Raw genomic sequence first — 15440 nt, 5'->3', positions numbered from 1 at the left:
GAACAGAAACGTCAGCTTTCCTGCTCCTCTGATGCTGCTTGGCCTGCTGTGTTCATCCAGCTCTACACCTTGTTATCTCAATTCTCAACCTGTTAGTCTGCATGAGTAACACATCTTTCGTAGCTGTCAAGTCCTGGGATGGTATTTGAACGTGGAGCTTCTGGCTCAGGGGGCACTACATCACATGACCTCTTTACCACCTACTAACTAATCAGAAATAAAATCATTTTCTTCTGAATTGATATTTTACCACATTTGTAAGTGGGTAAAGCACTGGACAATATTGGTCTTGGCCAACACTAAACTTTTATTTGCAAAGCCATATTTCTATGACCCTCTTCATAAAATATCTCTCCCAGAACATGCCCATTCTTCAGATGTCCGTTTACAATGTGCATATTCAGGAAGACTATTTGATCACGGGGAAGTCTGCTAGAAATAGAACACGGTTACGTTTCTCCCCACCCATAGACGTACCATTGATCTCACTATCCGTGTGACTTTCGAATTAATAAAAGGTGACTTTTTTTTCATGGAACCAATTAACGTTTGACACGGCTCCTTTACAAGACTGAGCTTTAACTGGCCACTACTTGTTTTACCACATCTCAGGCTCTCTTCACTTAGACTTGAATTATTTGAACTGGAATTTTTTTTACCGCTTCTAAAATCCAACTCTTGTTTATCTCAAGGACAAAGTGCTGCATGCTTCCAATGTCATAACTCAGCAATCAACGTAGTGCAACCTTTCTTAAGTCAGAGAATTCTAGGCAAACAGAAAGCTGTAATCCTGCAAATAACCAAATTCAAATTGGAGGGTAAATGCTCAAGTACTGTTGTTATTTAATGCTAATGCTTTCACAGGCCAATGCAAGGTATAAAAGGTTATTACCTTAGTGCATAATAAAGGGGTCATGCCAGGCTACTGCTTTTGTTATTTCTGACTGAGCCCACCCTCAATGTAAGGAATTTTGATAGTGTGTTATAAAATTTCCCCTCCTCCAATTTCCTCCCCTCTTCCTGAGGATGTTGACTTCTTCATTCAGATAATCAAAAGGTGTTGTAAGGTTCACCCTTTACTTACCTTATCCAAATGACCATTATTTGTGGGTCTGTCTTGTCAACAATTGCGTATGAAGCTGATTGAGTAGGCACTTTTACAGCCCATGCTGGATCTGTCTTTACTTGATATCCATGTCTATGCTCTTCCAGTCAAGCATCAAGGGGAAGTGGTGACGTAGGCAATGTGAGTAGGCGAATAATCTAAAGCTTCAGACTATTGTTCTGGGGACATGGTCTCAAATTCCACCATGAAATTTATATTCCAATAGAAATCTTAGAGGGTCACAGAGTCATACAGCATAGCAACAGACTCTTCGGTCCAACCAGTCCATGCTGAACATAATCCCAAACTAAACAAATCCCACTTGCCTGCGCTTGGTCCATATCCCTCCAAATGTTTCTTATTCATGTACTTATCTATATATCTTTTAAATTTTGTAACTGACTTGCATCCATCACTTCCTCTGGAAGTTCATTTCGCGCACGACCCACTCTCTGCATAAAAACGTTGCCCCTCATGTCCTTTATAAATCTTACTCCTCTCACCTTAAAAATACGCCCCCTTGTCTTGAAATCCCCCACCCAAGGAAAAAGACACCTGCCATTCACCATATCTTGAATAAATGCTGACCATGTAATCACTGTTAAAATAGTTGTAAAAACCTATCTGCTTTCACAAAAATTCTTTAGGGAAGGAAATCTGCCATTCTTACCCATCCTGGCTTACATGAGACTCCAAACCCACAGCGAGGTAGTTGACTCTTAATTGTTGCCTGGGCAATAAATGCTGGCCTGCCCAGTGATGCCCACATCCTATGGATGTTTTTTGTCAAAATCTAGAGTGGAATTGCTGGTTGATTTTCCTTTCAAAGAATATGGTGGCTAAGTCTTCATTTTGCTGTTTATTGAGACTGACTAAATTGACATAGGACCAGGGATCAAACTTAACTTTTCCCTGATCTGTATTGGCTTACGTTTAAGTCTTTACAATTTCCAGCCATTGGGAATGTGAAAATGAACCATTTCGACTATAATTACAAAAGAAAAGTCCCTTAAAACATCTGGGCAACAAATTCACCTACATCAGACTCCTGCTCACTGATTACAACTCCGCCTTCAACACCATTATCCCCTCCAGACTGATCTCAAAACTCCATGACTTTGGTCTCAGCTCCGTCCTCTGCACCTGGATCTTCTGCATTCTGACCCACAGACCACAATCAGTGAGGATAGGTAACTGCATCTCCTCCACAATAACACTTAACACTGGAGCCCCCCAAGAATGTGTCCTCAGCCCCCTACTTTAGTCCCTGTACACCCACAACTGTGTTGCCAAATTCCAAATGGACGCCATCTACAAGTTTGCTGATGACACCACCGTTGTGGGACGGATATCTAACAATGATGAGTCAAAATACAGAAGGGAGATAGAGGGCTTGGTGATGTGGCGCAATGAGAACAATCTGTCTCTCAACGTCGGCAAAACTAAGGAACCAATCATTGACTTCAGAAAGAAAGGAGGAGAACATGCCCCCACTACATCAACGGAACTGAGGTTGAGAGGGTGAAGAGTGTCAAGTTCCTCAGAGTAATGATAACCCACAACCTGTCCTGGACTTCCGAAGTAGATGCAACAGTCAAAAAGGCACAACGATGTCCCTTCTTCCTCAGGTGGCTTAGGAAATTTGGCATTTTTGTAAGGACTCTCACCAACTTCTATAGAAGCACCATTGAAAGCATAATGTCCAGGTGCATAACGGCCTGGTACGGCAACTGCTTTGCTCAGGACCATAAGAAACTACAGAAGGTGGTCTGCACAGCCCAGACCATCACGGAAGCCAACCTTCCATCCATGGACTCCACTTACATGGCTCACTGCCGCGGAAAGGTGGCCAACATCATCAAAGACCCATCACACCCTGGTAATGATCTCCTACAACCTCTTCCATCAGGCAGAAGATACAGAAATCTGAAAACACACACGAGCAGATTCAGGAACAGCTTCTTCCCAGCCATTATCAGAATGATGAATGGACTCTCTAGCCTAAAATAACACAGATCTTGCTAACATTGATCTCACCTAGCACGTGCCCTTTGCAATGTAACCAGTATGCCTCTGTCTAAGATCTTTTTGATCTGTATATCGTTGCTTACTATGATCTACCTGTACTTCTCATAAACAATGCTTTTCACTGTACTTTGGTACATGTGACAATAAATCAATCAATCAATCAATTAAAGACATTTTAAGAGTTCAGCAAACCAGAGTCTGACCTTTCCTTCGTTGTTTGCATGACTTATTCATAGAATGTGGCAGCACAGTATTTCATCACTTAGAAGATCTGTAGTTCACACAGTGCAATATTTTGATTAGATCAGGCAGTGTGAATAGTAAAGCTTACTCAGCTAGTGATCCATCTATGAAAACAGCATCTAGTACCTCGACAGTGAATGCGAACAGGCTTAGAGTGTAATTTCACACTGAAGTCCAATTTCTGTATAACCCAACTCTGACATAGTCATCACGTTCCATTGAACACCAATGTGTGTAGGAGGTCTGAGTGAGATTTTTAAAGTGTATCCCAATGGATAGCCCCACTCCTTGGTGACTGAACAACTTGCATTTATATAGCACCTTTGAGAATAGCATTCAAAGTTGCTTCAAAAAGAGCTTTTGCTAGATGCTGAGCCACATAAGGAGATATTCTGGCAGGTGGCTAAATGTCTGGTCACAGATGTAAAAGGTATTAAGGTTTAGAGGAGGAAGGAGAGGCAGAAAGGTTGAGGGAGAGAGTTCCAGAGCTTTGGGCCATGCTAATTGATGGCACACAGCCAGTAATGGTGGAGGTGTGTGTGTGTGACACAGCTTATAAATTGATTAGTGCTCAACATTGCTGAAACACTATCTAAATGTTCCATGCTATTTCAATAGCTGGAGAAAAGCCTACAACTGACAGTCAGTAATTTAGGAAGGGATGTGTCAGAGAATTAAACTCTGTAATTCAGTAATGAAGTAATTTACGACTGGGTCCTTTTCTCTTACTCTGCGTAAGGTTTAATGTTAGCTTGTACACTTCTGAAACCACAAGATGCACAGTGGCATTAACAATATTCCTTTACGAGATGTTGTGGACAAAACCAAAAGCAGTCTGCAAAACTGTTGAAAATATGGCATGGAGTCTCACAGCACCAGGGACTTGGATTCGATTCCAGCTCAGGTGATTGTCTGTGTGGAGTTTGCACATTCTCCCTGTGTCTGCGTGGGTTTCCTCCCACACTCCAAAGATGTGCAAGTTAGGTGGATTGGCCATGGGAAATTGCCCATCGTGTCCAGGGAGGTGTAGGCTAGGTGGATTAGCCATGGGAAATACCGGGATAGGGTGTAGGCTTGGATGGATCGCTCATCAGAGGGCTGGTGTGAACTCAATGGGCTGAATGGCCTGCTTTCACACTGTAGGGATTCTTTAAATCATATTGTACTTTAAACAACAATGCAAGCAGATAGTTTAAAACAAGTTGCTAATCTCAGTGGTGCTAGGATCCCAAGGAAATCTCTCCAATTCTGCAAGGTGTTCAAATGACCTTGTGATACACTGCTATTAATCTAGTGCAAATTAATGACCAGATTGATTTTACAAAGAGGAGGCACTGGCTTAGAACATAGTGCTTTCACCCCTGGGACCTGAGTTCAAATCTTTTGCAGAGTGATAAGGTGAAAGTCCCTCTGGTGGCTGTGAAAGCCTGTAACAAAATAAGTTTCAACAACCCAAGGCCTCAGCAAATAAAAAAGTTCATAATTCAGGACAAAATTATTGGATTCCGTTAAAAAGCAATAAGGGATAACTGATGTGGAAAAAAAGGAAAAATCCACAGCTGTGTGATTGGAAAGTGATTTTTACAGGATTGAAGCCAATGGCACTTTGTGGGGTGTTTCCCTCTGCAGATGTTCATCACTCTAGAGAACTGAAACTTTCCCAGAGTGACACGATACTCTGCAGGGTAGGTTTCCTGCCTTTGAGTTACTGAGCTATGAGTTTAAGACCATGCTGCAGGGTCTAAGCAAAGGTTGACAGTTTGGGGTGGCAATGAGAGAATGTTTCAGAGTCTTGGGCAGTGTTGGAAGAGGCCTCTGTTTAGCTGTACAGTTGGATGTTGAGGATCCGGTGACATTATTTCAAAGAAGAGCAAACAAGTTCTTCTGAGATCCTGGCCAACATTTATCTTTTTTTTCTATTCATTCATGGGATGAGGGCATTGCTGGCTAGGCCAGCATTTATTGCCCACTGCTATTTGCCCAGAGGGCAATTAAGAGTCAACTACATACAGTCGTAGCAGCATAGAGAAGTACGACATGGAAGCAGGCCCTTTGGTCCAATTCGTCCATGCTGACCAGATATCCTAAACTGATCTAGTCCCATTTGCCAGCATTTGGCCCATATCCCTCTAAACCCTTCCTATTCACATACACATCAGATGCCCTTTAAATGTTGTTATTGGCACAAGCCTCCACCACTTCCTCTGGCAACTCATTGCGTACACACACCATCATCTGAAAAAGTTGCCCCTTAGGTCCCATTGAAATCTTTCTTTTCTCACCTTACACCCATGCCTTCTAGTTTTGGACTCCCCACCCTGGGGAGAAGACCTTATCTATTCACCCTATCCATGCTCCTCATGGTTTTATAAACCTGTATAAGGTCACCCCTCAGCCTCCAACACTCCTGGGAAAATAGCCCCAGCCTATTCAGCCTCTCCCTATAGCACAAATCCTCCAACCCTGGCAACATCCTTGTAAATCTTTTCTGAACCCTTTCAAGTTTAACAACATCCTTCCTATAGTAGGGAGACCAGAATTGCACACATTATTCCAAAAGTGGCCTAACCAATGCCCTGTACAGGCGTAACATAACCTCTCAACTCCTTTATTCAATCCACTGACCAATAAAGGCAAGCATACCAAATTCTTTCTTCACTATCCATTATCTGTGACTCCACTTTCAAGGAACTATGAACTTGCACTCCAAGATTTCTTTGTTCAGCAACACTCCCCAGTGCCTTACCATTAAGTGTACAAGTCCTGCCCTGATTTGCCTTTCCAAAATACAGCCCCTCACATTTATCTAAATTAAACTCCACCTGCCACTCCTCTGCCCATTGGCCCATCTGATCAAGGTCCCAATGTAGTCTTCTTCACTGTCCACCGCACCTTCAATTTTGGTATCATCTTCATACTTCCTAATCATACCTCCGATATTCACATCCAAATCATTCATATAAATGATGAAACGCAGTGGGCCCAGCACTGATTCTTGTGGTCACAGGCATCCAGTCTGGAAAACAATCCTCCAGCACCACCCCCTGTCTTCTACCTTTGAGCCAGTTCTGTATCCAAATGGCTAGTTCTCTCGGTATTCCACGTGTTCTAACTTTGCTAACCAGCCTACCATACAGAACCTTGTTGACCGCCTTACTGAAGCCCATATACATCACATCCACCGCTCTGCCATAATCAATCCTCTTCATTACTTCTACAAAAAACTCAATCAAGTTAATGGGACACAATTTCCCATGCACAAAGCCATGCTGACTATCCGTAATCAGTCCTTGCCTTTGCAAATACATGTGAATCCTATCCCTCAGGATTCTCTCCAACAACTTGCCCACCACTGACGTCAGGCTCACTGCTCTAAAGTTCCCTGGCTTTTTGTACCACCTTTCGTAAAAAATGGCACCACGTTAGCCAACCTCAAGTCTATACATAAATGATCTGGAGGAAGGTATAGATGGTCTGATTAGCAAGTTTGCAGATGACACTAAGATTGGTGGAGTAGCAGATAGTGAAGGGGACTGTCGGAGAATGCAGCAGAATATAGATAGATTGGAGAGTTGGGCGGAGAAATGGCAGATGGAGTTCAATCCAGGCAAATGCGAGGTGATGCATTTTGGAAGATCCAATTCAAGAGTGAACTATACGGTAAATGGAAAAGCCCTGGGGAAAATTGATGCACAGAGAGATCTGGGTGTTCAGGTCCATTGTACCCTGAAGGTGGCAGGTCAATAGACTGGTTAAGAAGGCATACAGCATGCTTTCATTCATCGGACGGGGTATTGAGTACAAGAGTTGGCAGGCCATGTTACTGTTGTATAGGACTTCGGTTCGACCACATTTGGAATACTGCGTACAGTTCTGGTCGCCACATTACCAAAATGATGTGGATGCTTTGGAGAGAGTGCAGAAGAAGTTCACCAGGATGTTGCCTGGTATGGAGGGCGCTAGCTATAAAGAGAGGTTGAGTAGATTAGGATTATTTACATTAGAAAGACAGAGGTTGAGGGGGGACCTAATTGAGGTCTGCAAAATCATGAGATGTATAGACAGGGTGGATAGCAAGAAGCTTTTTCCCAGAGTGGGGGACTCAATTACTAGGGGTCACGATTTCAAGGTGAGAGGGGAAAAGTTTAAGGGAGATATGCGTGGAAAGTTCTTTACACAGAGGGTGGTGGGTGCCTGGAACGCGTTGCCAGCAGAAGTGGTAGAGGCGGACACGATAGCGTCATTTAAGATGTATCTAGACAGATACATGAATGGGCAGGGAGCAGAGGGATACAGATCCTTGGAAAATAGGTGACAGGTTTAGATAGAAGATCTGGATCGGCGCAGGCTTGGAAGGCCGAAGGACCTGTTCCTGTGCTGTAATTTTCTGTGTTCTTTGTTCTTCCGGCACCTCACCTGTGGCTATCAATGATACAAATATCTCAGCAAGGGGCCCAGCAATCACATCCCTAGCTTCCCACAGAGTTCTAGGATACACCTGATCAGATCCCAGGGATTTATCCACCTTTATGCGTTGTAAGACATTCAGCACCTCCTCCTCTGTTATATGGACATTTTTCAAGATGTTGCTATTCATTTCCCCATATTCTCCATCTTCCATATCCAGCTCCACAGTAAACACTGATGCAAAATACTTGTTTAGTATCTCCCCCATCTCCTGCAGTTCCACACATAGGTGGCCATGCTGATCTTTAAGGGGCCTATTCTCTCCCTGGTTATCCTTTTGCTCTTAATGTATTTGTAGAATCCCTTTGGATTCTCCTTAACCCTATTTGCCAAAGCTATCTCAAGTTTCCTTTTTGCCCTCCTGATTTCTCTGTTAAGTATACTCCGACTGCCTTTATACACTTCTAAGGATTCGCTCGATCTCTACTGTCCATACCTGACACATATTTCCTTCTTTTTCTTGACCAAAACCTCATAGATGGGACAAATACACAGCAAGTCAGCATCGCAGTGAAGCAGACTGGGAGGGTGTGCAGTGAATCAGCATCGCCGTGAAGCAGACTGGGAGGAGTGTGCAGTGAGTCAGCATCGCCGTGAAGCAGACTGGGAGGAGTGTGCAGTGAGTCAGCATCGCTCTGAAGCAGACTGGGACAGCAAACCTGCATGAGAAGTGCTGTGGCGGTGGGAGATAAAAACCAATAGCAAGGAGCCATTTCAAAATGTTTCCAAGTACAAAAGCTAACATGTGATGTCACAGGAAAAAAAGTAGGTGATTGGTGGGTACTTCTTCCATTCTATTTTCATTGGCCAAGTGGTTTAAATCAGGAGATGTTTATTCACATTGTTGAGACCTTCATTATTTTTACTTTCATATTTTTTCACTTTTGGTTTGGAGCCATGAACAGTGGGCTGAGAGCTGAAAGTGATCTTTGGGCTGTGAGCAGCAGCTTGTTTTTTTTTAGAAAGATGAACAAACAAGCTGATATTTGTTTATGAGGCTAAACCTGGAAGTTAATTGGACATTGATCCTGATTTAAAGAACCGCTGTGAACGTTTCAATTTTGCTACATACCACAACATGCCAAATATCACAATGTGACAGCAACAGTATTCCCACTAAACTTCTTTCTGGCTGTGTGAGCCTCCTAGGTCCATGTGCAGCAACAGTTTCCCAGAACTGGAAGTCAATGCCGTGATCAGTGTGTTGACTCCGATCACTGTGTGTGGTACAGGCTTACAGGGAACGTTGGCCAGTAGTGGTCATCTGGGAAAATATCACAGTACTCATGGTCTTTCTTCTCCCTCAATTAGTTATAATATTGTATCTTTCGAGAAGGCCACAAGATGAATCTGTAGTTTAAAACATCCATGTGTGATCAAAAAATGTGGGTCTTCTACATTTTGAGAAGCAGAGGATTTGGGACTGTTTGTTTGATGGTTTGTAAGATTATAAAGTGATTACATTGTGTGAAGCAATTTCTTGAACTGAATGAATTTGGGAGGACAAGCGGTTAGTTCTCACGATGTACAGCCAGAAATGGATTAGGCATTCGTTGATGGTTGATTCTGACAGTGGAGCAATCACCTGTCAAATAGAGTGCCAGATCATGCAGTGAAAGCTTATACATTGTATGAAATCAAGTACAAGTAATACATGTTTCAGACTGGGTCAAAGAACACCTTGTAATTAGAAACATTAATCACGGTGAGAATGGTCCCTTCAAAACAGGTATGATCAATTAAATAAATCAGACATGAACTTCTCAGATTTACTTTCCCTGAACTGAGCTGAGTCATTATCTGGATTAAAACACAGAAAGTGCTGGAAAAACTCAGATGGTCTGACAGCATCTGTGGAGAGAGAAAAACAGAGGTAACATTTCGAGTCCAGTATGACTCTTGTTCAGAACCGAAGGACGTTGGAAAATGGGAAAATTTATCAGGATTGTTGCCTATCACAGGAACACGATGCAGTATTATATACTGTGAAGCACACAGCATGCTAACATGAATTTAAATCTGTGCATTTTAACATTGCATTGGGCCTGAGGCATACAGCTTACAAAAACAAAAATCTTACACGTCTCCTGATCTAAAATTGTTATTAATACGTTTCCTTGAAAGAAAACTTTAAGTATAATTACCTAAACATTGTGCAAAAAGCTGAGGTCAAGCTCAGACCAGCTATGAATGCGACAGGAAATTACCAATCTCTGGCCAAAGAACAACCTACAATCTCACTGCAGAGTCCAAATGATTTTGTTGTCATTCATTCAAGGGTTGTGGGTTTCACTGGCCAGGTCAGCTTTTAGCGTCCAATGCTACTTGCCACTTGCTAGGTTTCTTGACAATTTTGTGACCATCGCAGAGGACATTTAAGAGACAATCATGTGTGGAGTTATAGGCAGGCCAAACCAGGTAGGAACAGTCAATTCCTTTCCTATTCGAGCACCAGATCAGTTTTTATGACAATCATCATTATTAACTGTATGGTCTTTATTCTAGGTTCATTTAAATAATTGAATTTTTAATTTCCCAGCTGTATTTGTGTATTTGAATCATTAGTACAGGTCTCTGCATTACTAGTCCAGTAATATAACCAGACTGCACTCTTCCCATAAATGACACAAAGCTGTTTCTTGCATTCGGCTATTCCAATTGTTGTGGACTCTTTTTTTTTATATAGAAAAGAAATTTTAATCTTACTTTCTAAACATGACTTTTGCACCCCTGCCCGTCCCGTTATCCTACCATCTGGGTTTACCTTAAGCTATCTTATACACATTGATATATATAAGAAAAGAAATTATGACAAGTCATTTTCTAAAAGATTAATGGTTGCACCTTTGATCTCTGTGGGTGGAATCGCCACCTCCAAATGAAAGAAAGGCTTGAATTTATATAGTGCCTACCACAAACACAGAGCAACCCAAAAGGCTTTACAGATAATTAAGTAATTTTGAAGTGCAGTCACCACTGTAATCACAGAATCCCTAAAGTGTTGAAAGAGGCCATTCGGCCCATTGAGTTGGCACTGAGTCAGCCCCTGACACTATCCGCATAACCCCGCATTTTTACCATGGCTAATCCACCTAGCCTGCACACCCCTGGGCACTATAGGTAATTTAGCATGGCCAGTTTACCAAACCTGCACATCTTTGGACTGTGGGAGGAAACCAGAGCACCCAGACGAAACACATGCAGACACGGGGAGAATGTGCAGCTCCACACAGACTGAGACCCAAGGCTTAACAAGAAGGACTGTAAAGTTGAACTTTATTTCTTTATTTTTCTGCATTAGTATTCTATGTTTTGGTTTATTTTTCTCGGTGTTAGGATGGCACTGGAGATGGCACTAGCGATGCTGTACAAGACTTTTCACTGTATTTTGTACAAAATACACGTGACAATAAATAAGTAAAGGTTGGAATCAAGCCTGAGTCCTTGGCACTGTGAGACAGAAATGCCAACCACTGAGCCACGTGGCACCCAATCAAGTGTAAGAAATATGGCAGCCAATTTGCACACAGCCAGTTCCAACAAGCAGCAAAATGACAATGATCAGATAACCTGTTTTTGTGATGATAATTGAGGGATAAATATTTACCAGGACACCAGAGTTGATACCCCGTTCCACTCCCATACCCTTCACTCTTCTTTGCAATAGTTGCATGGGATCTTTTGCATCTTTCTGAGAGGGCAGTTTCAGCCTTCACTAATGTCTCATCTTTCACGTCTCGTCTAAAAGGCAGCACCTCTGATAATGTGGCACACTTTCTGTGCTGCAGTGGAGTGCAGCCTTGATTTACTTTACATTTGTATCCTGAGGTGACACCTGAATGTGGGGATTTCTGACACAGAGACACAAGGCCTCGCCACTGAGTCATGACTCAGGAGCAAACCGTGACTCAGAACCATACCAAAGGTAGCATGATGTTTGAGCATACAACAGGACAATCAGTTTGACAGGCAGAGTGAAGGCGTAACACCTAAAGCTAACCCTGTCCTCAGGTAATATCCCCACATATTTACCAGGAAAGCTTTGATCTGACATAGGGAAGCCTGGTTGATTACAACCTTCCATAATTTAAGTTACCAAGATACTGGCACTTTTATTGTTATCATGGATGAAATTAGCTAACCCTGCAGACCAGGGATCAGACCTTTAGTGCTCCGTTTGACATCTTTTTATAATGAGAGCAGAAAGCCAAAGTTTAACTCTAGTTACAGCTGACAAAAGACATCTATCGACCACCTTCAAAATAGCTTAACATTTTGCATTCTTTGCAGTTTAGAATCTTGAGGTGTCTGCTTCTGTGTGTCAGCATATGCATACATTCATAATCTTGTTCATATTCATAATGTACCATTAGTGAGAGCCTGGGAAGTGCTCATTTGTCATTGCCACTCCGAGAGACACATAGAACACCCCAATTAGTCTCAGCGGTCCCTCGACTGAGCTGCTTGATGTTGACAGTTTTGAAAATGGCTCCCAGAGCACAGAGTAAGAGTCGTTTAAACTGCAAAGAAATGACTTGACCCAATTTCTCTTACTTTGTGAAAGATCTGGTGGTATGTGTAATTCAGTTTTATATAAGCCCGAAATGTGAAGGCTTTTGGATTAATGTTCAAACACTCAAATTATTTAAAAGAATTTTTTCCCGAATCAATAGGAATAAATTGGATACGAGGTGACAGAGGCTCATGTATATATCACATGAGGCCAGCAAATACCTTCTGTCAGTGCAGGCAAGATCAAAAAGCAATTGGCACTCATTTGCTGTGATTCCTTCCTTCAAACCTTCAGGGAACTGCTTGAGGATGCAAACATAAGCCTTATTTCCCATCCTTTGATCTTTCCTGCGGTAGTGTTTGACCTTCCAATGAACTGCTTTAGGCTCAGCATAATACTTCCAACACATGCCCAAGAAATAAGACAAAAGCAGTCATTTTGCTGTTTTGAAATTTAAGAAAAGGTAGGATTTAGCTAAGTCTTGCTTTTGTTATTTGGCTTTATTGAACATTATTGTCACCTCTCTCTAATTTCCAATATAATAAAACAACTTGCTATAATGGACACGTTAGCATCAATACAAATGGAGACATGTTCTTTACAAATTATTCTGCTGCTATACTGGCCAGCCTCCTATTATTTATGCATTTAAACTTATTCTCATCCAAATTCTGCAGCCTGTATTTTAATTCACACCACGTCCCGCTTATCTATCATCTCTGTGCTTAACAGCATACATTAACTCAGGTCTCAAAATCCTCCCCATTTTAAAGTTTGTGTCCTTGTTTTCAAAACTCTCCATGGCCTCACCTTTTCTTAGCTCTGTAATCTCCTTCAGTTACACAATGGTCCAAGATCTCTCTGTTTCCCCAGCTCTGGCTTCTTGAGCATTTCAATCCTACTATTTCATTTCTTTTTCAGTCTTGGATCTAAGCTGTAGAAATCCCTTGCTAAGCCCCACAGTCTTGTCTCTCCACTCTCTCCTCCTTTAGTGTCATGCTTAAAACATCCAGCTTTACCTAAACCTTAGCCAGTTATCCTCACACCTCCTGTTATGACTCAGTGTCAATTGTCAAATTATGCTCCTCTGAAATGTCTTGATGATTTCTTTTGAAGTATTGCAATATAGATGCATATTGTCTTTTCTAAGAGACAATTAGAACTTCAACATCAACAGCTTGCATTTAGAAAGTGATTTCAATATAATAGACTCCTGTTGTTTGTCATTTATATAAACAAATTGGATGAAAAATTAAGAGGCATGGTTAGTATATTTATGGATGACACCAAAATTGGAGACCTATTTGACAGTGAAGGAGGTTATCTAAGATTACAAAGGGATCTTGATCAATTAGAACAATGGGCTGAGGAGTAGCAAATGGAGTTTAATTTAGCTAAATGCAAGGTATTACATTTTGGTAAAATGAACAAAGGCAGGACATATACAGGTAATGACAGGGCGCTGGGGAGTGTTGTCAAACAGAGAGACTTGGAGTTCAGGCACATTGTTCTTTGATAGTTGCATCACAGGTAGATGGGGTGGTTAAGAAGGTGTTTAGCACGCTTGCCTTCAGTGCTCAGACCTTTGAGTGTAGGAGTTGGGACGTCATGTTGAGGTTGTCTAGAACATTAGTGAGGCCACTTTTGGAGTACTGTGCACAGTTCTAGACACCCTGCTATAGGAAGGACATTATTTAATTGGAGCGAGTTCAAAAAAATTTACCAGGATGTTGCCAGGACTGGAGGGTTTGAGTTATAAGGATAAGGTGGACAGGTTGGGCCTTTTTTCACTGGAGCATAGAAATTTGAGGGATGGCCTTTATTGAGGTTTATAAAATCATGAGGGACATTGATAAGGTGAATAACAAAGGTCTTTTCTCTTGGGTGGGGGAGTTCAAAACTAGCATATTTTTAAGGTGAGAGGAGAAAGTTTTAAAAGGGACCTGAGGGACAATTTTTTTCACACAGGGGATTCTTCGTACATGGAATGAACTGCCAGAGGAAATGGTAGATGCAGGTACAGTTACAACATTTAAGAGATATTTGGAGGGGTACATGAATAGGAAAGGTTGAGAGGGATATGGGCCAAACGCAGGCAGGTGGGACTAGCTTAGTTTGGGAAACTTGGTCGGCATGGTCTAGTTGGATTCAAGGGTCTCTTTCTGTGCTATAATGGCTCTATGACTGTACGGCCACCTCTAGTCATTACGCAGGAGTTATTTTAAAAACAAAATAAATGACACTGGACCATGTAAAGAGGGATGAGGACAGATGACCAAAAACAAAGTTGCTGGAAAAGCTCAGCAGGTCCGGCAGCATCTGTAAAGGGAAAAACAGAGTTAACATTTCAGGTCCGGTGACCCTACCTCAGAACTCTGACCATATGCTTGGTGAAAGTAGTAGTCTTTAAGTAGGGAATACTGGAGATACTCAGTAGGTCTCGCAGCACCTGACTGGCTCGCTTGGCCATTTCAGAGAGCAACTAAGAATCAACTACATTTCCATGGGTCTGGAGTCACATATACATGGAAGCAGTAAAGGACAGCAGATTTCCTTCCTAAGTGATGCGAATGAACCAGATGAATTTTCTTTACAGCAATTGGCATGTGGATGTTTTTAATGGAATTCAAATTTATTCATCTGCCATATTGGGATTTGAACTCATGTTCCTAGAATGTTAGCCTGAAGCCCTCTGAACTATTAGCCCAGTGATATTACCACTACTCTGCCACCTCCCCTTTGATGCTAACATGACACTGCCAGTGGAGTTTTGGATGATGTTAAATTATGGAGGGTGGGGTATGGGAGACGAGGCTGGAGTGCATTGGAATGGTCTAGTCTGGGGGAACTAAAGCTCGGGCGTGGTTTCAGCAGCAGATAAGCTGAGACAGGAGTGGAGTGAGACAGGAGCAATATTACAAGGATAGAAATTGTAAGCCTTTTGGCATGGTTATGATAAGACAACAACAGAGACAAAGGAAAGGCTAGTGGCACACAAGTTGGGATTGTCCTAAGGTTTTGGAACGTTTGCTGGACCACTTTGGAAGTCATTTAGGATCAATTACATAGTGTGGGAAAAGTATC

At 42.0% G+C, this 15440-nt stretch overlaps 1 protein-coding gene across 1 annotated transcript in view; it reads right to left on the bottom strand.

Annotated features, from left to right (window-relative positions):
- The window catches only part of LOC109912838 (WAP, Kazal, immunoglobulin, Kunitz and NTR domain-containing protein 2-like), a 44474-nt gene extending 29648 nt beyond the window's left edge, over positions 1-14826 (bottom strand). Inside the window, exon 1 of the mRNA XM_048613935.1 lies at positions 14737-14826. Within this exon, the coding sequence (XP_048469892.1) occupies positions 14737-14826 (90 nt within the window). The remainder of the gene's footprint in view (positions 1-14736) is intronic.
- Positions 14827-15440: the final 614 nt, after the last annotated feature.

The sequence above is a fragment of the Rhincodon typus genome, chromosome 29 (genome assembly GCF_021869965.1).
Source record: "Rhincodon typus isolate 14 chromosome 29, sRhiTyp1.1, whole genome shotgun sequence".
NCBI classification, from domain to species: domain Eukaryota; kingdom Metazoa; phylum Chordata; class Chondrichthyes; order Orectolobiformes; family Rhincodontidae; genus Rhincodon; species Rhincodon typus.
Note: the sequence above shows the minus strand (reverse complement) of the source record. Positions and strands in the feature narration are given on the sequence as shown.